The sequence below is a fragment of the Nyctibius grandis genome, chromosome 11, assembly GCF_013368605.1.
Source record: "Nyctibius grandis isolate bNycGra1 chromosome 11, bNycGra1.pri, whole genome shotgun sequence".
Classification (NCBI taxonomy): Eukaryota; Metazoa; Chordata; class Aves; order Nyctibiiformes; family Nyctibiidae; genus Nyctibius; species Nyctibius grandis.
This window is the reverse complement of record NC_090668.1, coordinates 15,445,044-15,471,638: the sequence shown is the minus strand read 5'-3', so window position 1 is coordinate 15,471,638 and position 26,595 is coordinate 15,445,044. Positions and strand designations below refer to the sequence as shown.

The 26,595-nt window shown below is 37.7% G+C and overlaps 1 protein-coding gene across 2 annotated transcripts in view; it reads right to left on the bottom strand.

Moving 5' to 3' along the window:
* The window catches only part of SLC12A1 (solute carrier family 12 member 1), a 44,803-nt gene extending 18,661 nt beyond the window's left edge, over positions 1-26,142 (bottom strand). Inside the window, exons 1-15 of one of the 2 annotated variants that reach the window (XM_068409887.1) lie at positions 25,732-26,142; positions 20,207-20,341; positions 19,914-19,989; positions 15,184-15,279; positions 13,654-13,793; positions 13,076-13,186; positions 12,007-12,118; positions 11,385-11,512; positions 8,323-8,407; positions 7,303-7,454; positions 5,566-5,673; positions 4,897-5,020; positions 3,860-3,961; positions 1,842-1,997; positions 24-123 (exon numbers count right to left, since the gene is read on the bottom strand). In XM_068409887.1, coding sequence (XP_068265988.1) covers positions 24-123; positions 1,842-1,997; positions 3,860-3,961; positions 4,897-5,020; positions 5,566-5,673; positions 7,303-7,454; positions 8,323-8,407; positions 11,385-11,512; positions 12,007-12,118; positions 13,076-13,186; positions 13,654-13,793; positions 15,184-15,279; positions 19,914-19,989; positions 20,207-20,341; positions 25,732-26,142 — 2,036 coding nt within the window. Of the gene's footprint in view, positions 1-23; positions 124-1,841; positions 1,998-3,859; positions 3,962-4,896; positions 5,021-5,565; positions 5,674-7,302; positions 7,455-8,322; positions 8,408-11,384; positions 11,513-12,006; positions 12,119-13,075; positions 13,187-13,653; positions 13,794-14,460; positions 14,557-15,183; positions 15,280-19,913; positions 19,990-20,206; positions 20,342-25,731 lie in introns of both variants that reach the window. The other variant, XM_068409888.1, reaches the window with a different exon arrangement.
* Between the last annotated feature and the right edge of the window lie 453 nt (positions 26,143-26,595).

The window sequence follows — 26,595 nt, the reverse complement described above, 5'->3', positions numbered from 1 at the left end:
CTGCTGTTCACTGGAAATCTTACCTGAAGTTTTTCACGTGGTCTTCCACTGTAGTTAATGCCAGAGCGCTGTCTAAGGCATTAATAAAGTAAAGAGCCTGTGTAGAAGAGCCCCAATTTACTTCTGCATATAATAAAGATAAATAATGCATATTAAACCATGGGCTTTTCCATATATTCTATTGCAAAGGTCAGCAATCATATTATCTATGAGCCAAAGCAGGGTATATTCTCTCATGCTTCGTAGATAGAGAGCTATCATTCTTTGTGCTTCATAATAGAATAGGTTTTGCTTGTGTGATGCAAAAACAAACATACAAATAGACAGTCTCATTCTTTATATAAAAATTGTAGGGAATGTTCTTCCTCTGCTTAAAAACTGTTTTATTCTCTGTTGCATTAAATTTATATCCTTCTCCCATGTATAAAATGGACAGCCCTGAGTCATGTATTTGCTGTGCAATTTCAGGAAGTTCAGATGAAACCATTAGGAAGGAACATTGCTAGCTCCAATTAGCTCTGTTCTGCTATATAGGTCAAAAATTGTTCTCCATAACCAATGTTGGCATATATATCTTTTAGCTTTATTGTGCAGCTGTTTGGTAGATGGAGACAGCTTTCCACACTTTGAGATCTACATGAATATGCAGATCAAGTCCCGTTATACCAAGATACAAAACTAATACTTAGTGCAACTAAGTCGAGGTTTGTGTAGATGTCTTCTAAGGAATATTAGTCTTTTCTGAACCCTTCAGTTGCTGGTAAATAAGTGCTGAACAAAAGTCACTCTCTTAGAGAACAGGAGATAGATAACTTTTGTACAGTGTCTTCAGTGAATTTAACCAAGCTTTAAGCTGCTACTTTGCAGCAAGGACACTGACAATATAATTAAACCGTGACAACTTGGAAAGGGTAGAAATCCTCAAATGCTTTGACAACTGTCTTGTGACAGGTGTGTTCTCCTACATCTCCTGCTGATGGTATTTACCGGAAGAGAACCACAGACCAACCACCCCAGTGGGTGTGAGAGCACAGACAGGGAGGACACACAACCGTGCAGCAATATACACAGAAAAGAATAACACAGGCTCAGACCAGATATTGCTATCCCAACCTAGCTGCAATGAAAGCACATCTTTATGCTGGGAAACTTGCCTCTTTTATTTGTATTATTTTTTTCTACTGCAGAAGTAATTCAGATGGTTAGCACTGAAATTTGGACCTGGGTTAGTTTTGTCCTGGATATGAACAACCAGACTGCCTAGTCTCGAACTGGTGCTGTATTGTATTCTGAGGACAGCTCCTGTGATTTGCTGAGCCACTAAGCAGGTTTTTTTCTAGCAGTAAAGTGTGCCCATCCTCCTTGATTGACTGAGGGATTATAGGGAGGTGCTGGAGGATGATCAGTTCATGAGTAATTCAGCTTGCATTTTTGTTGTATAATGGGCAGCAGGTTTACATTTTGAGTGAGGATCTCAGATGAGTCAGTTAAGAGCACAGCAAAATTCAAATGTTTTGTGTGTGGATGGGAAAAAATTGAGTGATACTCAAGTAAAAGCCCAAATATAGTGAAGATGTGGTGGGAATAAACCAGTGTGCTGGAATGTTTACACAAAGCCCTGAACCATATTTGAAATGCTTGTTAAACAGGCAAAAATTCACCAGCCTATCATTTTAATCTATACTATATAAAGTGGGATTTAATGGGATGTTCCAGACTTCCCTCTAAAGAAAGGTATCGGAGAAAAAATAATGTCTAATTCTGTAAGCAGAATTAATTCCTGTAAAATCCAGTCTGGCTGCATAACATACACACAAAATAATAGTGTTTTGTGGCCTTACCTGGTTTCTTGTATGTTACATAAATATATAGAAAGAGCTCAATGGCATAAGTGATGAGAGCTGCCCACCAGTTGATGACAAACATGACACCACAGCATAACAGGGCTCCAAAAAGTGACACCCACATGTTATAATATCTGAATGCAGGTCTCCAACCTGTTTAAAGAGAATTGATGAAATTGGAAGAGCATAAAATATATTGATCAAATGGTGATCCACTGATTTTGCATATACAAATCCATGTGCAATTTTTTTCAGGCTCTGTCAGAAGGGGTGGGAGTGATATGTGCAAATTCTCAGGCATCATGAGTATCAACAGATGCTTTCAGATGCTGTCTGATGTAGATTTCTATACATATAGAGTACTGGGTCTTACAAGCATTTTACTACAAACCTTTTTCTACTGCTTTGTCGAGGCTGGCTTTGAGTAGCCGTTCTGTTTCTATGTATTTTTGCCCAGTTGAAGCTCACTGGTTCAGAATTGAAAATAGATTTTCCTGTAACCCCAGGTAATTGGCTACTGTGTCCTTTTGATGCATATACAGAGAACTTATTAATGGAAGCTAAATGCTTACTGAGAGGAGAATTTATCCCAATACTGTAAGTGCACCTGTCTTAAACTTGGAAATTGCCTGGCCTCACTGCAGAAAAAGAAAATAATTTGCATTTGACTTTTAAAAGATATTATTCCTGCTGTTCTTCAGCTGCAGTACTGAATCCATCCCCTGCTACCAATTAAAATGATGAGGCAAGCAGTGAGCCTCCATGGTTTGCAGATCTCTGCCAGGTGTTCTACAGAGCAGACTCTTTGGAGAGGGGAAAAAACACAGAAGATACAAGAGGCTGAGCAACCCTATCTTGGATCATCCTTGTAATGAGGGAATGGGAAGGTCCTGCTGTGAAGAAATTTGCTGTCCTGCAGCCTTGCAATTATTATCATCTATCACTGTGAATTGGTAGAAATTAACTGGAGGAAATGAAAAATGGCTGCATTTTTGTCTGAAATGTTAAGTAGTGACAGACTAAAGTCAGATGCATGCACATGAAGTCTATAGAGGTAATTTTTACTCAGCTCCAAGGCTATGTAGAGCAGATCTGCATTTGTTCAGCTGTGCAGGTAATTAGCAGAAATGCTCATCTGTTTTGCCCTCTGAACAAACGGCACCGTGCAGATCTATAGGAAGGAAGTTGATGTAGGCATTTATGTCACTACTGCAGTTTCTTCACACTGGAAATCAGAAATTTATTCCTCACTCTTTGAATTGAATAATTGATCCACAGTGGCAGGAAATTGTCTTTCCTGTGTGCCAAAACCAGTGTTGCTCAGCTGATTGACTTTAGTCCTTAGGGTGTCACACCTTCATTCATGAACATGATGAGAATTATTCTGCGGTGGCGATGCACAAGCCTGAAGGCCAGTATGTTCCTTTGCTGCACAAATGTAGAGAGGGGCTCTGAAGTTACCCCTGAACGGGACCTCGTTGCGCTTCACCTTACAATTCTGCTACTAGCCCCTGCAGAGCTGTGCTGATGCTGTTTGGTGGACCTGTTCTTGTTCTACATGCTCCCTTCCAGGCAGTATCACTTCTAGCATAGTTACTGTTCTTATGAACTTTACTGTAAATTTCACTGTAGGTTGGGAGGAGAAGGGCATAATGGCTCCCCACTATACCTTGCTTACTTTATGTGGCTAGAGTTGGCATAGGTTTTTATCCACCCATGTTGTCTGATAGTGAGGGGAAAAAAAAACACCCTGAGGAGGAGCTTTTCTGCTCCAGTGGGATCCACTAAAGTCTTTTTCATCCTGTACAACTGTAGGGAATGTAAGGACTAGAGCCATTATTTTTATCTTTTGGAGATAAATAAAATGTCATCATGTTCAATGAGAGCAGTAAAACCTCAGATCACATAGCTTAGATATTTTACAGGTACTGCAGCTTTCTCTGACATACAGTCAAAAACTTGCAGAGATCAGACTATGAAGCCTACATTTAAATCACTGGCGAACGCAGACTCACCTGGAGATTTTGCATATGAGGCATGAAAGCAGGAGAAATTAATCAAAGCATACGAAGCCAGGAAGAAATTGGAGATGATGGGAGCAATGGTATTCAGTTCAGCTGCAAGACACACACACACACAAGTCAGACATAGGCACTGGTTTCCTAGATTGTTGGATAGCTTTTTCCTGAGGATGCATTAAATCTGGACACTGTCTAAATTTGTCATCCAGGGAGAGCTTGGGTATTTTTCTGTGGTACTAATGTAAGGCCACCTCGATATACCTTCATTCATATTAAGTAGTGTCTGCTGATGCTGATTTTAATAACATGTGCTATACAAGGTTATACTTGATACTCTGATTTTACAGACTGGCTCTTAATGATGTAGATCTGGAGTAAATTTCAGAATTTTAAATATATAATTGAGAGGACAGATGTGTTTCACAAAAGACTTACAGTTAAAACACTGTTTTGCTTTTAAAATGGCAATCTGAAGTCTCTCTGCTAAACTTCCCATTTACTTAGTGTTGCGTAGTTTGAACTTCAAATCTTGGAAAAACTAATTTAAAAATCCCCACACTCCTAAATATGGTATCTGGAATTTTCTACCACCAATACTGGCAAACTGGGATTTGCTTGGAGCTGACTGTGGGGAAGGCTTGGCAGAGTAGGCTTCCTAATTATCTCAGAATTACTTCAATGCTATGTGCAATATAAACTGGAAAACCATTTTCAAAGGTGGTGACTTTGCATTATTTGATATAGTTCTAAGCACTGCCCTCTTCCAGCGGAGTGAACAGGAATTGCACCTACTCCACATCTTTGGAACTGAGGCTATGGTGGCATTGAGATGTTACTAGAATCCCTGTTGGTTTCCTTTTGCCTTCTTTAAGAATAATGGAATTGCTACTAGGGCTTTCAGTGTGCTTGGGTTTACGTCAGAGCATACCTGACTGGAAATTTTTCTAACCATAGCTAATCATTGTATTAAAATACCAGTCTGTATTATTTCAGAACATGAGCTTATAGCAGTTGTGTAACGGTATACAAACCAATCAAAATGAATGCCATAGCAATCACGAAAGTGAGAACGTATCCCCTGATGGGCTCGTTGTTTTTTCCGTATCCTTTGGCAAAGAAGTGGAGCCCTTTGTAGACGTTGTCCTTGCAAAGAGCCTGGTAGACAAATCAGAACTTAATTCTGTTAAGCAGTGCTTTCTTGCATCAGAAGTTCAGTCTGTGAGTGTCAGCTTGCTAGGCTTTTGCTAAACAAAAATTAAATCTTAGTACTTCAAGTACATCTACTGCTATGGCACGCAAACATTCAAATACTGTGATAAGCCAATATCCTACTATAGGATCATAGGCATTTAATACTTATTCAGTGCTTTAAAAAAAGATTAACTGAATAGCTAAATGAGTCTAAATTGAAGGAAACTGAAGCACAACTCACTGGCTTGATGTAAGTTGTACAGGTTATCTTTCTGTCCCATGCCCTCTGTTCCCATTCTGTCCACACTGCTGCTGCCCAGTTAGTTTCTGGACAGCCTGTTTGAGCACACCTGCCAGCACCTGAATCTCATGGTCCTGAGGGCTCCTGCATATTCCTGGCACTCCATATTATAGTTTAAATATATATCACATTTGGAACATAAGGTTCAACTAGATTTTATGTCTTTGATTTAAAACAGAATATAAAGAAATGGATAGTTTAATTTTACCTGGAAAACTTTGGGTGCGCTGACAAGAGATGCTAGAGCTGATGACAGAGTAGCAGAAAAGATGCCAGCTGTGATGAGAGGACCAAAGCCAGACACCATGCTCATCACCTTTAGGAAAAAAAAGGAGGAAAGAACAGTCAGGCTTGCATTTGTATACACTTTTTGATCACAGACCCATTTAAATACTCTGTTTCTACGTGTCTCTGCTTTTCACGGTTCTAAATTCAATATTCTACAAACCAACTGTGAAGTAGGGAAATATTATTTCTGTTGTAGTAAAAAGCAACAGAGGCGTAGCCCAATTTCTATACATGTATGCAGCTGTCTGCTGAGGCAGACGAGTACTCTGTGAGATTTTCTCCCCTCCTTTACTAACAGGTTGCCTTAAGTAACAGTCTCTACTTGATGGGTAAATAGTCAGCTTGTAGCAAGAAGGGAAAATGGAAACGGCAGAAAAAAGCACCAAAGTACAAAATGTGGTTGGAGGCACTTTGTTTGATTTGGTTTGTTTTTTTTTTCTTGATTATTTAATATGGCTAAAAAAGAGAGAAAATGCCTGATAGTGCTGGCATAACAGCAGGGCTGCAAACAGTGACGATGGTCACCGTCAGGCCTCCCTCAGCCCTCCCAGAGGGGCTGCACTGGCCTCTGAGACCACTGAAGCAAAAGTGTTGTTGAGAAGCACCAGATAACGAAGCTAAAAGATGAAGTGGACAGATGTGATTGCCAGATGCTTTTTGGTGTGTAGGAAGTACTCCAGGGAATAAACCAGTTAATCCTGGAGATTTGTCAGATGAAGACGTGTTTTCTTCTGTCATTAGTCTGGCAAAGATAAATGCAAGAAGTGAAACTCTGTTTATGGCTGTAGGGATGTCACTGATTTTAAGGGCTGCCCTGGGTCTGGGCAGCTGAACTGAGGTGGGAGTGAGGATGGCAAATGATCAAGAAAGGAAGGAAAAGTAGTCTGTGACAGGGACAGCATATCCCTTTTAAGGTGGTTACCCAGCCCTGTCATTTAGCAGAGCCAGCTGGGAAAAAAGCAAGTGACTTTAAAAGCTACAAATGGCTAGTTGAAAAGCAAGTGCAGGTGGGTGGTGAGCTCCTCTTGTGGGCCATGAAGCACAGGGCCTGAACAGACATCTGGGAGCTGTGGTTGTCAGGCTGCAGAAGAACTGCTTTACTTTGATGCTTTTCTAAGCTTTATTTTGAAGGGTGTAAATGGTAGACAGTCTCTCTCTGGCCTAGGAGAAAGACCCCATTACTTCTCACTTCATTTTTCACTCGGCTATTTTTGGATACTTTTTTTTAAGAAGTGAGAACTCTGTTTTTTTTGTACTGTAGCACAAACCTTTAACAGTGACCACAGCACCCCTGAGGTAAAATCACATCCATGTGTAAAGAGCAGTGAGATGATTTGCTTATCTAACAGGAGTTCCTGAGGTCTCTGTTACATCTATATTTTGAGTTTGAAGATGTTACAACGTATACTGCTGCATGGTACTTGTTGAAAGAGGAGGTAAAGACCTTATCAGAGTGCTGGGAAGGCTAGTGATGGGCAGTATGAAGGTAACGTGGAATGCAGGGGACTTTTCCCTTTGATTATTCCTATAGGTTTTTATTGTTTTAGATAAAAGTGGATGTCCTGTTGCAGTTAGTTGTCAGCAAATAATGGGTTTGCATGTTTCTACTTATGTATTCATGTATTGCTTATGATTATATGTATTATCTCATTAAAACCTGAAAATTATTCATCAGCCCATAATCACATGGCTGACTTGCACATCTGGAAAAATCATAGCCTAGGCTGCAGGCAGATGATCCATTGCAGCTCATTCCAGGTACAACTGTATCATTGATGTTACCAGTAGCATCTCGTACAACACAGGAGGCTGTGGAAAAAACAATATATTATTATTTTCCTTCCTTGTGAGACTGGAAGAATATTCTTCCCACACTTTGACTCTTAATCTGCACACATTTTGTACAACTGCTGTCTTAGTCTCATCCCAAAGAGCAATATTTCATGTTGGGCAGAGATTACTTCCCTGTAGTGTGGCTTAGTTTCTCATGTTGTCTGTAAGGAAATATTTACTTCTGTTACTTTTAGAATAATAAGCCAGTTGACTAATGAGGACTAGCATATTTCTGAGAGTAGAGAACCAGACAGAGATCAAAGACAAATTAACTCAGAAGTATATTGTCTGCCTGTGACCACTTTTACAAGTGTCAGTATTCAAAGGAATACCTCACATTCCAATAATGTAGAGTACCTAGTCATGTAGTGCGTCTTCTTTAAGACAGGCAATTGATTTCTGTCTTTGACATATAACATAAAAAATGTGTGTGTTACCCTGTTACTCATGAGTGCTCAGTAGGACTAGTGAGAGCAAGTAGAAGCCATGTGAAATTTCAATGTGAATGAGGAACAAAAAGACTAGCAGATTGATCAGAAGTTCCTTTAATCTTTACTATGCTCATGGATACTATATGCTAGTGGGTTTTTTTCACTGAATCAAGTGCAAAAGTAACCATATCAGTTATACAAAAGTCCAGCTGTCAAACAGGGACTTTTGTTTCTGCTGATAGCGGCTTTTTCCCCCACTGTTTTTACATACAGTAAAATCAAAACAACTATCTCTCTACATAATAAATCCACAGGATGAAAAAGCAGTGAGTTTAATCATTCATTTGCATACCAGGCTTTCAAACTTTTTTAACTGTATAAATTAAGACATGAAGCAGAGGTTCTGTGCTTACCTGCACATATTGCAACACCAATGTAAGCAATTGTTGTAATCAGAATGGCCAGCATTGTTCCTTTGGGTATCGCACTTTGTGGATCCTTAAAACAAAACAGTGACCCAAAAAATACTGTGAGTTTGTGTGCTGCAGACTGATTGCATTTGCATGCCAGGGAGTCCTGCCACATTGCGATATGAAGATACCTTTAGAGGGCAGATTTTTATCACTTAGACCTGCACAAATATGTCCTGTCCCAGCATATAGATAGTGAAGCAGTCCTGTGGTGCAGTGGTCCTATCCTGACACAGTGAAGGATATTCTGCAGGAGCAGAGGTCACATTTCTAGCAGCAGGAGAGTCCTGAGCTCTGCATTTCTGGGAGCTCCAAACTCTCTTTACATTGCAATGGGCTTTATTTTAACGTTTAATGATATAATGGGTAAATGAACTGAACTAACCATCAAACTCCTGTGGATGACAAGACAGGACCATTAATCAGTAAGATAGATGCAGTCACTCTGTACAGAATACAGTACTTTTGTGATTAGCAACTAGTAATTGTCATTTGTGTCTTGACAACAGGCTAGTTCCTTTCACTGTTTTGACTTTTAATTTAGATAATTTAATAAGGCTGGGTTATAATGCTTACAGACTGACTCACAACAATATTGGCTTCAATCATGCAACTGTAAGTAAGAGTCCAAAGACCTGCATTATACATTGTAATTTTAAAGGGTATTTTAATACTAGCCACCCTTACAGTTTAGTGTGTGTTTGTTTATGCTAGGAAGCACTTTTTATGAATTGTCTTCTTAAGATGGTTCAGCGAGGTTTTTTAAGTCAAAAGATGTGTGGAATGCATTTTAAGCCACGGACTTTTGTATCTTTATAACTATGCTCGTTGCATGGAAAAAAAAAATAGAAATTCAGTGTGTCATGTGAAACATGGATGAATGACTTAACTGTTAATAAGTAAAATAATTTTTAAATGAGGTGAGGATTTATTGAGCTGAAATATAATTGCAAAGTCACTTCAGCTGCATAAGACCTTTTGCCCTCAGATCATGGTAACTTTAGTTTATACAGTTCTGGTGTGTATGTCTTAGGTCATTGTTTCTGTCGAGTCTCATGCTGCAATCTTAAATGCTGTAACATTAAATCTTAGGGTTAAAGCTTCTTACAGCTTTACAAATTTTAAATTTTATCAATAATTAAACACATATTTAATACGCTGTTAGCACTTTAGGGCCTGCTCCAAACCCCACTGAAGTCACTAGGAAGACTAGCTGTTTCTGTAAGTAGGCTTTGGACTAGGACACTACTTGAGTGCGTAGTGGCTACAGAAGCATGTATGTAGGTGTTTGCAACAAATTCTAAAGAAAGTTTGATTGGTCAGTTTTACGGTTTTAAAATACTTCTTAGCTTGTCTTTTAGATTTCTGGAGCGGCTGGTTAATTTAATTAGACCTGTCTAATGCATCTAAGCATGCTCAGTGGGGAATCTGCAGCCTGGAGGACTTAGTTATAGAAATCCACTTATTGCCAGACTGAAACAACTGCAGAGTGCCAATGGGAGAACTGCTTCCCTTGGTCTGCTCAGACTCTTTCAAATAGCTTATGAAAGAAGTGCTGCTGCTTTGGGAGCTTGCCATGTATGGAGAGCACCATACATGACAAAACAATTAGTTTTGTTTGGTAAAAGGGTGGAGATTGTGTGAGGCTGATTCAGTCTCGCCTGGACAGAAGTACAGTGATTTTTGTTTTTTTTTTAATTAAAAATGTAATCTCATAGATGCTCTTAGTGGCTCAGTTTCTACATGTTTCTCTCTGTGCTTGGCTTCAAAAGTAGTCCTCTGAAAACAAAGGAGATGAGGCATGCAACTCAGTGTGAGGAAGGGAAACAGAACTGACTGTTAGGGTTGGAAGGATCTGGTGAACTTGTGACTACTGTGCCAATACAGAAATAACAGACCTTTGGTTGAATCCTTAAGGTATACAAGGCAATGGGTCTATTTGATAAAGCCAAAGAACTTCATTTGACATGCTAGCGTTATCAAGGTGTGAGCCACATCTTTTTGGTGACTTTTTTTTTCTTTTTTTCTTTTAGGTTTTTTGGGGGCTGTTTTTTGTTGTTGTTTGTTTTGGTTTTGTTGTTGTTGTTTTTCAGTATTAGATTGCAAGACCTGAGTAATGGATACCCCTGGTGCATTTCTGAATTTCTTGTAATATTACAAAGTACTGTATTGCTCCACATTTATTAGAGATTTTTTAACAAATGCTTTGCTGAACGTTGAATTACTACTGCTTTGCATTTAGCTTTAAACACTCTTTGCATTAAATACACGGTGCAAAGTCATGAAAACTAGAGGGAACTCAAAGTTAAAACTAAGTTCCTGTCTCTAATTTACCAGTATGTTTAGATACTGGAAAAATCAGCTTGTACAACTGCTATACTGCAAGAGGACAGTGGGGACCTGACAGAATGGCCACAGCAAGACAGTTGGGCACCCTTGGACCTCCTTTCCCTTTCTCTTCGGACTCCTTTCTTTTGTATAGCTGCAAACCTGCAGCTTTTCCTTTGAGCAGCAGTAGTGACATGGGATTTGGACATACTTGCTTTCATTAAACGCTCTGTTTGCTCTGCCCTTGCTATGACCCTGAACAAAGAAAGCCAGTCTCTGCTGATTCTTGTGAGTACAAACATGAGCTTTACAGGTATGCTTTTTGGGATAATGTTTTGGGAGATTTTGCAAAGAAGAGCTCCAAGAGATACACATGTAATTTCTCTTATGTGCTGCTAATGGACTGTTAATGATATATTATTACAGGTTATGGAAACATGCTTTTAAATGATATAGCAACCCAAATCTAAATGCAGTAATTTGTGTAAACAGCCATAATGCATTATGAGAGAAAATGTGAACTGATGTTTTAAAATAATAAACGAGGTACTTAAAAGTGAGTTTTGCTTCCCAAAATAAGACATGATTTAAAACTTAATAAAGTGTTGATTCATAATTTGTTTTGTTGTTCTTTTTGCATCCTACAGCTAGGATTATGAAGTTAAAGTAATACGTACTTCCAGATCTCCTGAGATATTGGCTCCTGCAAGAATACCCGTGGCAGCTGGGAAAAAAATGGCAAACACCGAGAAAAATCCTTCTCCACTTCTGAAGTCTGGTCCAAAGTTTTCTGCAAATATTGTTGCTGCAAATATAGGTGAAAATGAAACAGACCACCAGGATTTGATTCCAAATTTACTTAATGAAGGAGGTGAATAAGCTAGTCTTTCACGTCTGGACAACTGGCTTTGAACCTGTCTCATATCATAAGTAAAGTGAATTTGATTTCCTTAGTCTGGTCCCCAGTAGGATGTGCTTGTCTGCATCTCAGAGCTACAGATCCACATTGAAGTGACAGGAGTGTCACTATAGCACTTACATTTAGCTCTGTGTAAAAGTTTGTCTGTGTTCTGTTGATACATAAATGACTCAAGCTGCAACTAACTCTACTGTCACCTTCAGCAGCAGACAGACTCAAAATTAAAGATGAAATAAATTACCTTAGTTTGCAAGCTTGCTTAAACTCGGGCAGAACATCCTGATCTTGTGACCTTTTTCAGTGGAATCCTTAACTCCGTATGAAGCCAAAAAGAATGCAAACAACTTTACTATTTTGTGATAGATAGCAAGGTTACTTGCCTTGGTAATTAAAAAAGCCTCTTGCCTTCTTTTCATTGCTGGTAGGAATGACTGTCCCAATAAAGAAGTTTACAATGGCAACAAGGAGAACAACTAGAAGAATAACTTGAGCCTATTAATAGAAACAGAAATATTTTCCTGATTATTTTAATTTGCATTGACTGTGGAGAATGCTATACAGTAAGATATCTGTATGTGTTCTCTATGACAGATTACTAATTTCTGTAGTTTTCAAAAATACCGGGAATCAAGATAGCTGAATCAGCTAATGACAACAGCAGATAGTTTTTACTAAGGGAGTTACGAAATATATAGTTATAATTTAATTTTATGTTAGTTTCTTTACAAAAAGCAGCAAAACAAAACAGGTAATGCATTAATATCAAGTATAAGATATTTTTATATTATTATAAAGTTTGTTTAGTAGCAGTGGGTTGTCACTTCAAGGGCTATAATATCTAATTATTTTTCAGATCTTTTTTACAAGTAGTTCTAATCTCCATCACAGCAGAATGTAAAAATATAAGGGTGCTGTTCTGGACCTGATTTCAATAGCTGTATTCCACCCTCTAAAGTATTTCCATTTGAACTTCCATTTTGAACTTTTTTTTTTTACAGGTGAAGAAATAGCAGAAATCATTAGCAATTAAGGAATGGATAGCAAATAGAGCTCTTCTGCTGAGTAGGGCTTGAGAGAGTACAGTGATAAAACCGTATATTTTTTTTTTACTACCTTTTTTTCTGTCAAGCTGTATCAAAAATAAGGGCAAAAGGGGCACTTACCTGAGGCTATAAATGATGCCATGAGTTATAAAAATCAATATAATCAAGCTGTCTACAGAACACAGACTTCCTCTTCCCTTTTAAATGTATGTTCAAGGAAGAGTATGGAGTAATTGTGCTTTCATTGAAAGTAATGATTAAACTGCTATTGCTTTTAGAAAGATTAAGCATAAACTGAAACTTGAGTGCTTTTGGAAATTCCACCTGTTGTCTAGCATTCCTCACACACAAATGCTGTACAGTAGTCTAATATACTGTTTGCTTTTATGTTCTTTTAAAGGTTTACCTTTGCTTCCCATTCCATGCCAGCAACAGAGATGCCGAGAAGACATACAACAGTTATGGTACCTATTATTCTGATGTCATTGGACTCATCTACCATCAGTGTATCACTCTCCTGAAAGCAGTAAGAAATGTTATTAGAACCAGTCTTTCTCTGCCCAACTGGTGGGATCAGGTAACAAGGTGAAATAGAAAGCAGTGAGCTGTCAAAGTTTCAGAGATTTGTGAGACCAAGTGTTCGTATTTCATATTCCAGCTGGTTCTTTGCAGTTGGGGTTATTTGGCTGTCTAATTAGATGTCTGTTCCTTTTCTGATTTTGAGATTCTTGTTGAGAAATGTATTTAATATCTTAATAAGGTAGAAATACTGGAGAAGAACTCTATGGCATGTTTAGACAGACCAGCTTCTTCCCTGCTAAAGATGTCCCTCAAGCCTCATCTAAAAAGTAGCACCACATAAACAAATATAGTATATAAAACAAACAAACAAAAAAACCCCAGACCAACACCAAAAAAATGCCCCACAAAACAAAACATAAAACCAGAGCAATTTAATCATACATATGAAATATCTACATTTACCTTAAGAAGTTCTACCACTGTTTCGGCAAATCCAACTACATACATAGCAACTGCCACCGCATTCGCAAAAGCAAAGATAAGTCCTATAGATCCACCAAACTCTGGGCCTAGACTTCTTGAGATAAGATAGTATGCTCCACCTGCAGACAGAAATTATTGTTATTTCAGCACAACTAAATGCTCAGGTTTTGCTCATTTTTCTCACATAAATAATACTGCAGGAATCTCTGCTTTTAGTGTAACAAACATAATCAATATTTGCCCTATATTAATAGAGGACACTGATTAAAAAAGCAATGTGCTTTGTACTGATTATGCCTTCAGACTTTTCGGTATGCCTTTCTATTGCAGAAATCCTTTTAGAGCATATTAGCATGCAAAACTGGACCTTCAAATAATTTTTCATGATACATAATATAGTAACACAGAGCAGAGAGAACCTCACTTCCAGACAGGTTCTAACTTACTTGGATCTATCCGAATGTTAGCATGAAAGATCATGTTCTGTGGTATGTTGTTTAAGTTCCTGCATAGTGATGCAGTGAATCTTTAATCTTTTTTGTGTATCACCATAAATGGAGCATATTGCTTTGACAGTTAATTATTTCATCTCATCTCACTGGCACTTAATATTTATTGTCAGGAAGTGTTTAAGATTATATACATTTTAATTTACTGTTGATCCATTGAGAGATCACTCCAAATATATTTATTATTGTTTTGCTTATAACACAGCTTCTCAATTCTGTTTTTTTCTAATCCAGTTCTGCAGATTTTTGTATTTTTCATGAGATTATATTCACTTACCTCCTCTTACTACTCCATTAGTGCAAATGGCAGACATGGAGATACCTGTTAATGTTGTTACTACTACACTCAGACCAATAACTATGATTCCAAGACCTGAAAGATCCGAAAAAGAAAGTGTATTCAAATACCTGTTCTGCTTAAATGATGTAGTAAGAACTTGCCATTTTCCACAGAGGTTAGAGCAGACCAGTTATAACTTTAAGGCTCTGAAATGCACTAAAACTTTGTTTCATAAAATACCTGACATGCACTTTTCCAGCAAAATTATTTACTCATCTTCCAAGGAGTGGCTGAAATGTAAGGAGTTTTATTAAGAAGGTATTAAATTGAAGGTATCCACGGATCTGCATCAGTCTTTAAAACGAGAGGAAGAGATGCCTCATGCTCAGTTTGTCCAAGGATGTCCAACCTGGAATGCTCTGAATAAGAAAGACCTGCTGAAAGGTAACAGAAGAACTCCATGAAAAGCCAGAAGCCATCCCTGGCTCAGCAGTAGGCAGGAACATCTGAAATGTACTTCACAGACTGAACTGAAATCTGGGGTTTATTAAAAGTGACAATTCAAACATGCCATAAATTGTGATTGGAGGTGGCTAGAATTACCTTCCAGTTCCTTTAGGTGTACCGTTTGGTTTCTCATCCCTCTGGTTTGCCTCATATGAAAATAATACATAAAGACCTTTTGGGGCTTGAAAGCATTAGTAACCCTAAGATTTTTACCTCCACGGACAAACCCATTAGTTGCTATTGCAGAAGTTGACAACCCAGTAATGGAGGTTACCATCGTGGCGAGAAGAATTATGATTACTCCAAGACCTGTCAGTAATAAGAAGATAAAATATTTTACTCATGTTCCCTGATTCCTACAAATCATTCTCTCTGTAAATGGAATTTTCAGGCCAGAATCAGAGCAATAAACTGAAAAGATGGTTTGTTGACCACTTGCAGTTTGCAGAACATTTCCAAGGAGTCTATGTCACAGTAGTAAATTATTCTCATCTGTCTTCAAGCAGTGATTCTTTCTGATAGAAGTACCCTAGCCAGAAGTTCTCATGATTTTCAAAGGCTGGAGGAAATGAGCAAACAAATGTCCCCTGACACAGATCCTTATATCTGCCTTTAATATACATCCTGGCTGTTTAAGTGAAGAGATTGACACGTTAACCAGAGCTCTTGTAAGACTGCTGCTGTCTTTCAGCAGTTAATTAGATACTGAATCAGAGAAAGACTGACTGTATAGTTTCATAGTGCACTAGGACAGAGTCTATAAGGTAGAGAGACAAGACCTGAGTGCGAGCCTTCTATATCCTTACTTGCCAAGCTATCAAGTGCTGCGCTTCCCCACTCTCTTCTCATCTCCCTCTTTCCCTGCAAAAAGTAGTTTTACTCTAACACAAGACAAACATTTGAAAATGGAAATACTGATTTTCAGATGCCATTTACTTTAACAGGTGACCTGTAATGTCTAATCTTAGAGAACTTACAGTCTTTTTTTTTTTTTAGCTGATATCACAAAACTGTATAATTGAACAGAAATAATCAAACATCTGAAGATCAGTGATAGGTGATTAGTTGTAAGTGAACTGGGTTTCAGTTTGAGTAAGACTCTGAAATCTGAGTATGTTTCCAGTCTTTGGCTACATTGTCAGGTTTCTGTTAACTTCGTGAACTGTGCTAGAAACTAGAAACTATATGAGTAGGAGGTGCACAGTATGATTTAGAATCATAGAAACATTGGTTGGAAGTGACTTCTGAAGGTCTGTAGCTCAGCCTTCCAGACATAGCAGAACTATTGCCAATACAGGATTAAATCAGTGATGGCTTTGGCTAGCTTGGTCTTGGAAACCTCCATGGACAAAGATCCCACAGCTTCTTTGGGTTACATGTTCCAGGGCTAGACTACCTGCCCAGTGAAAAAGTTTTTCTTTGTGTACAAATGGGTCCTCCCAAGCTATAATTGTGGCCATTGCTTTTGTTATATTTTCTGGCACTACCAAGAAGAATTTGGCTCTGTAGTTCCAGAATACTTGTTTCAAGTTAGGTGAAGAAATCATATGACATTTTTCTCTCAACTTTATTCCTCTGTTCCTGTTTCTACCTATGAGAGGAGAGGAAAAAAAAAAATGAAAAAAACCCAACAATTACAGTTTGGTGCCAAACATGGAATCAGTTCTTAGTTTTATCTGAATTTGGTAATGCTTACGCAATAGCTCTCTTGTTTCCGTAAGGTACCTAGGTCTTCAGTGTGGAACTGAAGATTATACATTGCTTATAGCAACATGTAATGACCAGGGCTCGTCCAAATTGAAACTTGGATCCTACAACTGACATCCAGCTAGAAGTACTACAAACATATTGATTTATCTGCTGTATTTCTACCTTCTGGCTTCCAGATCAGATTCCTGACTTCAGTTCATACTGGATGGTTATAGACATCCAATCCCTGAATGAATGTTCTTTGCTGCTTAAATTATAGCCATGTTATCACAATCCTTTAAGATAGAGCAATGTAATGTGTGAGATATAAATTATATATAACATAGCGTAGGATATTTAAAGTGATTTGAGCCTCTAATACATCTTGTTTATCCTATTGATTTCTGAACTTTTACTATAGCTAGTCATGCACCTATTTTTTATGCAGGTCTGTATAAAAAAATTCCAAATGGTCATTCTTTTTGGTCAGCTACCATTACATAGAAGGATATTGTTAAACCATGCAAATTGTGTGCCTGAGAAGTGGCTGAATATGACTTTTAATTAGCTGTTAATTCTTAAATTGAATAAATTAGACACATTATTCTTAAAGTAGTTTTAAAATTATTTGGTAAGTGCATGTGCACCCTACAGAGTATTTTTCCAGGATTTTCTATTGCATTTCACAATTCATGTTGTTAACATATATATGATAAATAGGGTCAGATATTTTGCTAATTTGATGAGTAATATCTACTTGGGAAGGCTTTAATGTTAATTTAAAAAAATATTTTAACATTTAAGAAGAAAAGTGCATAAAATAAAGTGACTCAACCAAACATCATTGTAATATAATGTAATGTAATGTAACATAATTGCAATATCTGGGGCCAGATTTTCAGTTAACATCAATTTGGTGGTTTTCCCTGCCTTTGGCTAACTATTCCATGTGTAGGTACAAATACCGACTTTGGAGAGTCCCCAGATGTTAGGTGGAAATACCAGACTAGTTTTGGACCTGGAACCTTGTCAGAACCATACTGTCTCTTTTTTACCAGCTGATAATAAACAGAGAACCTTGTTGGAATGTTATTTTTTTCCCCTATAAGAGCTTTTGCCCTAGACAGCCTAACAGGATATGGAAATAATTGGGTTTTCTCTCTTTGGCCCTCTAATGATGGGGATATAAATGGTGCCCAGATGGTGGTTTAACTGACTCATTTAATTTACATGTTAGTAGCAGTACCCAGTGAAATCCCTGAGCCTTGGTGATGATGAGCTTCCATCACTGTTCTCCTTAAGCAGCTTGGCTAGGGACTTAAAGCTCATTGCTTATAAGACATTCAGAAAATGCATTGAGAAATTATTCAAATGGAATTTGATGTCTCATTTTCAGAAGTAGAACTAGCCTCCTTACATAAGGCATGCAATTTTAAAAAGCAACAGCAGAGCAATAAACCATAAGAAAGAAGAGTCTGCTTATCAATGAATTAAAATGTTAAAATTAAATATGAAAGCAGAAAGGCTGTAACTGATGTTGGTGCAAATTAATGTTAAAATCTGATTAAAGTTTAGATTGAAAAGCAGGCATATGGCTGCTAAGTAAGTTGTTCTAAAATGAATTACTCTTGCCTATGGCTATTCTCACACCTCAAAATAAAGTAATACTTCTTGATGATCTCAATAAGTTACTAAACTGCCCTTAAAAACTAATTTTGCATGAAACCCCAGAGCAAAGTCTTGGCAATATTAAGATGCAGAATTTTCATGGCAAGGCATAAACTTATGAGTGCCCTGGGCTGTACGCTCTCATTTGGTATGCATCATAAAATCAGCAAGCACCCCTTTGTCAGGCACAGCGCTAGAGCCACGCACGGAGCACTGCAAAAGTAGGTAAAGTTCTTCCGCTTAGTTCTGGAACTTTTATTGGTTGTTCCCCCCACTTGTGTCTCTGTAAGTTTGTGGCTTTTGTGGCTGGATTTTTTTCTTAATAGGCATTTCATTTGTTTCTCTTTTTTTAAAAAGCTCAGTCTTGCTCAAGTGAAACTTCTGTGAAGTTACTGTATTTTGTTGCAAATGAGACTTCAACCATGCAAAATTTTTGAGATGTTTCTATTCAGTGTTTCATTTAACTTCCATTAATAAGGCAGTTAATGATATTTATATTCAATCTGAATTTGAGCACTGAATTTTATCCAAAACCAGGAGAGCTGACACCTCAAGTCCAGAGTTTGGACTCGTGTCTACTTAGTATTTCCATTCTGTGAGAATCCAAACTGGAATACTTGCCATCCACCCTTTAGTGGCATGCTGTTTTTTATGACATCTGGGTGCCAAAGATTAGGGCCCCATTATTCTAGACTAGATCATGTAACACAAAGTGACACTGGCATCGCAGTTCACATTTCTGTGCTTCCCCAGAGCAGCAGCTCTCAAAAGGATGTTGTACCACACAACAACTACTGATATGTTGCACCTTACTGAGCTGCTTCTAGTTGCTGGAGATTCTTGCAGTGTTGTGAGCCCTTTTCTCTCTCGCTGGTTTCACTGAACACTCAACAACATGCTGGATGGAGGCCTCGGGGCTCAGTCTCCCAGGGACTGGGATCTAGGATTTAGATTAATTAAATTGCACAATGAAGAAGCAAAGATACAGCACACAATGAAGTGTACTTAGTTAAATTATATGAAAGCTGTAGCAGAGTTTTAAAAACTTAGTGTTTCATAGTACACTAGTATGTAGTGCTGTGCTATAGTTAAAAAAAAAACCAAACAAAACAACAAAATCCTGATGAGATGAGACCTCCTTCCAGTTCTGTTTTCATCTTTGCAGAGAAGTGTGAAGAAGTGTTGTTTTTAATATGTAGATGACAAGGTTTGGGATTCACAGATAAGCAAAGTGTGAACTCTTAAAGGTTAACTCTGTATGCACATATTAGAAATTGGCCCAAGTCACAAAGTTTACATCTGTTACAGGATCTAAATACAAATTTCACCAAAGCTTAGAAATATTCAAATGTGATGATCATATGCATAGTTAACAGATCTATGCCTCTAAGCAGTAATTTGGCTGCGAGTCTGGAAAATTCCAATAGTTTGGAGGATTAACATCTTTTACCCTGGCAAGCATTTGAAAACATTATTTAGTTCAGCATGCAAATGCACATCTCAGATTATATATTAATCATGATCATGTATAGTTTATCCTTTTTATCCCTTTCACTGTTGAAAATGATATTAAATAAGATACATACCAATTCCTGCTTGACCTACAATCCAGGAAAGTCGAATAAAAAGCATCACACCCCAAATATTAAGCATGCATCTTACCTAGGTTTTAAACAAAAAATACTGCATTAGTGCAATGTTGAAAGTAGTGTTAACAACCAGAAGGGTGATAATGTGCATTGCAGGCTTTTAAAAAGCACCCCAAATATCCCTCAAGTCTGCCTCCCTCTCTTACTTCTTTAAGATTAGTTCTGCAACACTAAGGTCTTTTAAGTTTGTTTTCTTTTAAGTTTTTTAGAAATGCAGATAAGTTTCTCACCAGCACACCCTTCACCCATCCAAACTTGACAAATCCTGTTTTGTTTTCTTCTTCCTTGCTGACTGCTGTCTCATCTCCAGCGGTGCTTTCTCCATTAGCCACTCTCTCGGCTGAGCCGGTGCTCACGGCTATGTTCTGAAGGATCACACAGAAAACAAATACATTTTTGTGCCAAGCAGAGGACACCTGGCTGCATAAGAGAGACATGGAATAAAGGAATTCCAAAGAAGATCAGGTTTTACTGTCTCTGGAGTAGAGTGCAATATTCTGCTCACACCAGGCATCAGCAGGTGGGCTTACTAACAGTGAGAAAAGATGAAGGAATCACTTAATCAGAGTAAATACATTATTATCTGATACTAAATTGTTTTTATTGTAAACTGTATTCAGCATACATGTGTTGATATGTTAGTAGAGCATCTAACAATGAGGGTCTTGTGGTTGGCCTCTACATGCTGCTGCAACAATTTAGGAATGATGTTAAGTGTAGAAACAGGGATAATTGCTCACTAGTGAAAAGAAACCTAGCTGAGTGCTGCATGCAAAGTTATGTGATGAATTCTGATGTTTTCTGTTAGATAAAGTATAAATATAATTGCAGCAGCAAATGGGTAACATGTTCTTGAAAACAGTTAGAGAAATACCAGCGAAATGTAGTAAATAAAGCAGTAAGTGAATAATCCTTTCTGTGGTTTAGCCACCTGTGGTATAACCATAGTAGATAGGATTAGGAATTGCCATATTTGTGATGTAACCAGAATAAATAGCCGAGAATTTTAGATTGTTCACATCCTGTTACAGGTATAAATCTGTATTTTTATCTCTTCAGCTTTTCTGCCCCAGAATCTTTGAGGCAATTTAGCATCATGATATGTTTCTTGTAGCTTGAATAGGAATTAGTCATTGTACTGAGGTTTGTACTCGTTGTCATTGCTGCTTTGTTTCTTTTATTTTTTTTTTTTAATACAAAGTTCTGACTGGTTTTGTGAGGAGTTGGCATTAGATTAACTACTGCCAGGTATTGTCTGGGTCCTCTGCAAAGACCTTCAGGAAGTACCATAGCCTGGCAGAGGGTCAGGAGTGTGTGTCACTTCTGGAGAGGAATCAAGATGCTTTTAGGGTTTGGAGGGGGATGAAGATATTTCCAGATTAACTAAACAGGTCAAGGAGGAGAAACATCTGTGATTCTGTGAAACATATTAAGTTTTTTCATCTTACTTAAGCTTCGAGGCTCTTTCTGTATTTTGTCCATGGACTCAAAAAAACCCAACAAACAAAACCAAAACAAAGACCAACTGTATATGATGCTTATGCTAATGTTGGGACTCCCCCCTCATGGATGGGGGCTCCAGCCACTATGATGCAAGGTTGTAGAATGCCTTTGACACAATAAATCCAGGATTGTGCTCACAAATGAGAAATAAGTGACTGGATAACACATTTCGACATAGATTAAACTTGGTGCCTATGGCGCTTTTGGCCCTAAGTGAAATGGGAATACAAGATCTATTGAAAACCTATGACTTTGAGCTCCTGAGGTACTTCAATAATTTTGATAATTCTTACCCTAAAATAATAACGGATGTGTTTGCTCAAAATACAGTAAGTGATTAAAGTGAGTTAAAGAAGATTAGCAGAATAAGTTTTTTTGCTACAGTGGTTAGAATTTCAAAGACAAAAAAAACCAAAACGGTTCAGTCTTTGTACTTGAAACAAGTTGTTTCCTATGTACTTTGAATTAATTTGTGCTCTCTATGCCATTATCATAAATTATGGCCTTAAACCTTCCATAAATGCATTTTAAATTGATGTGCTTTAGTGAATGATTGGTTATTTACCAAGCAGCTGTACCTGTGCTACTCATGCATTAAGGATGGGGAATAAAAGTGACAGAACATTTTGAGAAGCTACCAAAATAAAAAGTTAACTGCTTTTAAAACAAACCCAAACGTTTTTCCTTTTCTAATTTCAGAACAGCTTAGCCTTCATCCCCTGGGGATAAAGACGATGAGCTCATCAAGTCTCCATAACAAGTGTGGAGGATAGCCAAGATGAAGAAAGGTTAGATGATTTCTTATGTAGGGTAAATATTAAGCTCAAGTAATTATCACCAGCCATCAGCTGTGAAATAGCACTTAGACTATTTTTTAGGGATTTAATTGGTGTTTTGTGGCTTAATGTGTGCAAAAATTGACACATCTTGCTAAAAGATGACACACGTTTGACTCCAGCAGTGTGGGAACTAGATATTTGAAGCTCCTTTCAGCCTGCCTTACATTCTGACATTTGAAAAATTACATATTAAAAAAGTGTATTAAATATTAATATTTATATTCTGATGTTAAGCCCAGCATCAAAGCACAGTGGGAATGCTTATGTGATGTTTAGAAATCTGAAGTCAAACATATGTCACTTCTTATCAGAATCTGGCAATGGGCTCTGACAGGACAGTTGCCTTCAACAATTTGAGTTTCAAAAAAGCTGGGGGTGAGGGGGGTGGGATTGCCTTGGGGTATGGTGCGGTAAACCCAGATTTTAGTGTTAAAGAAAAAAGGAATAAAACATCTTCTCCAGAACTGCATCTAGGGCTATTAGTCTAACTCCTGTACACACTCAATGCGGCACTTCATCCCCTCCTTAGTGATAGCTAGAGAGCCTGCTGCATGCTGGTGCTGGTGGATAGGCACCCCATCCAGCTGCTCATACTGTTTTTGCCTCCTGATAGGAGCTCAGCCTTTTCATACCATCTTAATTCCCTTCCCTACTAATTACTATTTGGTGACCTCGTGTTTGTTTATTCTTCAGAATAAGCTCTGTAGACTGAAGTGATTTGTCCAAGGTCACAAAGTGAGTCCATGGGACAGCCAGGAATAGACTCCAGCCATGGTAATGGTGGGTCGTTTGTTCCAGTGCTGTGGTTAGTGGCTCCCAGACCAGGGCCACTACTCACATAAGGGCACAGCGGGTTGCCAGTGTAACAAAAATCACATTACCTCTGACATTCACCTTCCTGTTTTGAGAGGCATAAAATTATCCTTCTGTAAGCTGGGTACTGGGAAAAGTCTGGGAACGACAAAGCTAGATGATGCTCTTTTCTTTTCCCTAGCAGTCCCAACCTGTGAAGCAATTTTTCCTTCATTTTATTCTGGCATGGAATCTGCCTTCTTTTTAATATTCTCTAAGTGAAAGCATTAAAAAAAACAAAACAAATTTATCTAATTTTGTTTAAAATAAACCATTGAGAGATGCAACAGCAAAAAACCCTGAATTTTCTGGTAATTATCAAAACTGAAAATCCCTTAATATGCTAATGTTCATCACATGTTCATTCAGCATTATGTTCGAAGTCAATACACTATTTTTCTCCTTTCTGGCCACTACCGAAGTAAATTTTTTTCTACAAGAGGAAGTTTCTTCCGGGCATGGAAATGTGTTTAGTCCCTTGAGTAGCAGCTTACACATCTGCAAATGAGTAAGAATACCAAATTCATATTCTTACCTTTTCACATCTACTTTGCATTCATTTTTGGAAATAAACGATGACCCAGGTAACCTGTTTCTCCTTTCTATGTCATCCATTTTATGCAGGTCTGTGGAGACCTTAATTTAAATAAGTCAAGGCAAAACTAGGAAGCTGTCCTAATAAGAACCTAAAGATTCAGGTCCTAATTTCCTAATGACTATTTTTTTGCTTGATTTCGTTACTTTATATTAATCCTCCCTAGGACAGGAGAATCTCCAGAGAACTGGAGTTTGGAGAAGATCTGGACCAGCATCCAAAAATCAGATGCTTGTCCAAATTATTTAGACGTCAGAAGTATGTAAAACTGAGTGGAATGGTGATAAGAACATGTTTTCTCTGGAGATTTCTCATTTCACTATTGCCCAACACAGAAAAAAATAGGGTTTTTTTCTGCATATTGACATTTTTAGTCTGAGTTTGACTATAGAGCTGATCTCTCTCTTTTCAGCCCTGCCCTGAGAAGTGCACAATTAAGAACTTCAGAAAAGGTTTGGTTTTAATTCTGTAAATAGGTGTATCCTATATCTCTCCTCTGCTTTTTACAGAGAACTTGATATTGTTGCTTAAAAGAGAAGAGTCTCATTTTACCAAAGTCAGTAGAGTATCATATTATTTCACTGTTTTGTAGTAGGCTTTTTAATAGTTTAACTATTTCAAAGTGCTTAATCTATTTGTTCTTGTCTCTGGAAGTTCTCATTACAGCTTTCCAAGCTATTTATTTTGCATGGAGGTGATTCTTCCACATAGGGAAAGCAAGCCTTAACAGATCTAGATAGGTGAATAGACAGCAAAATTCACCGATCTACCTGTCTGAGGCAGTAACACAGAAGTTATTGAAAACCTGGTATTTGAGACTTAATATTAGCAACTTCTCAAATTCTTTCCTGTGGAAGTTTTGAATGTGCAAACCCCAAAAGATTATACCTGACCAATGTATATTCTTCTGACAAGTAGCTGTAGAGGGTGACAAAAATGAGGATTATCATGATAACAGGCATGTTTTAGTATTTCATTATTCATTTACTGTAGTGCCTGTTTGAAAAAAAAAAAAAAAACAGAGGGGAAGTTTTTTCCATAAAATCCATTGGTCATATGTATCAATAGTAAACTCCTACATTGTGTTAACCAAAAGTAGGTCCGCTCAGAAGGGGAGAGGAGAAACAGCCCTAGAAAATCTTTCAAGGGCAGGTTAGCCAGTTGTATCCTGTTCAGTAGTTCTCTCTGCAAGTGTATTTTACATGGATATAGTCCCATCTATTACATGAGCAAAGTCTAAACAGCTCTTCTATGTGATAGATTAGGAGGAATTTAGCCAAATTATTCCTCCATAAATGCTTTCTTTTCTCTCCAAATTCATTGGTATAATGAGCATGAAGGCCTAAATTTATTCACTGAATCAGTACCTGAAAACTGTTGTCTTCCTTCCCTCTTCTGAGGAAACACTTTCAATCTCAACACCCTTGTTCTGGATTCTTTCTTGCTGTTTGAATGGTTTGTTACAGCAATAAACAGGTAGTGCTTTGGATTTCTGATTACTTGAAATTGCATTTATTGCACATGACATTTTTTATAATACTTATAGATGTATATTAATAAAGACAACAGAGGAATTTGTGAAGCTTAGTTATGCATTGATGTTAAATTCAAGTTTAGAGTAAGTGTAAATTTTGTAGCTTGGTTAAATTATGAATTGATATTCATCATCTGCTGTCCTAACTCTTAAGTGAAACAGAACAGATTCAGTAGTTTTGTACTCTTAGAGAAGATTAAGCAATGTTTTTCAGCTAATCAAGTATATTACTATCACCTTTTAATAAAAATCTTTGCTTTGAGGAGAGTACAGGGCAGAAAACATAGTGCATCTACCAAAGGAAATATGGTAAGTGATTACTTGTACTTTCTCACTTGGGCAAGGTCCATGAATTTAAGGACTTTCTCATATTAATAAACAGAATTAACAGCCTGGAAATGGAATAGAGAAAATTTGTATCTTTCCACTTACCTTTGCCAGTTGTTCATGAATTTCTAATAAGCTTGGTCTGCTGAGCTTATTCCCACTGACGCTGCCAGTGTTTCTATAATAATCAATTTTTGGAACTGGGTCCATTGTGTTATGGCCGAAAGTTTGTAGATAATACATTTTAGTGTGAGTATCATAGGGATGTAAACTAGCTTCTGTTTTCTCCCCATTTTGGAGGAAATTGTCATATAATTCTCTTTTTCCTGGTTGGTAACTGATTCTCAGTCTGTTATGTGCTTCATCAGTAAAAGATGTTTCTTCATAATGTGGTGGGTCAGAGCCCACATCCTCTTGGGATGCTTCACTATTGTCATGGCTTTCATTAATTATGTTAACTTGAAAACGATTTGCATTTGGATCCAAGAATACATTTGGCGCATTATTCATTGACATCTTCAGGGATGCTACAGACTTAGGTCACTGATCCGTTTACTCTTCTGTGGCTGCAGCTAGTTAGTAGCAGCTACAGCAAAGGGTTTAGTGCTGTTGCATATGAAATCTTTGCTCATAGAGTAATGAAGTTCTGAGAAATTTTTCTTGAAATCTCTAAGCAGTCTTCCTAATGTTGTCCGTTGTGTTTCTGCCATAAAAAGATATAAATAAAACATTTCTATTAACTTGCACAGTTAGATACATTTTCTACCATAAGCTCTCCCCTGCCTCACCAAATATTCATGAGGCTCTCATCCTGTGACTTGTTGAGTAAAAAAATAGTTGAGTCAAAGACTGAGTCTGTGGGCTTGTTTCCATCGGTGATGGATGCACTTGACCCCTTAACCAAACTAGCAGTAGTTTGGTTCAGGCTCCAAAGGAGGTAAAGGCCTAAGCTGTAAACAGGCCAAGAAC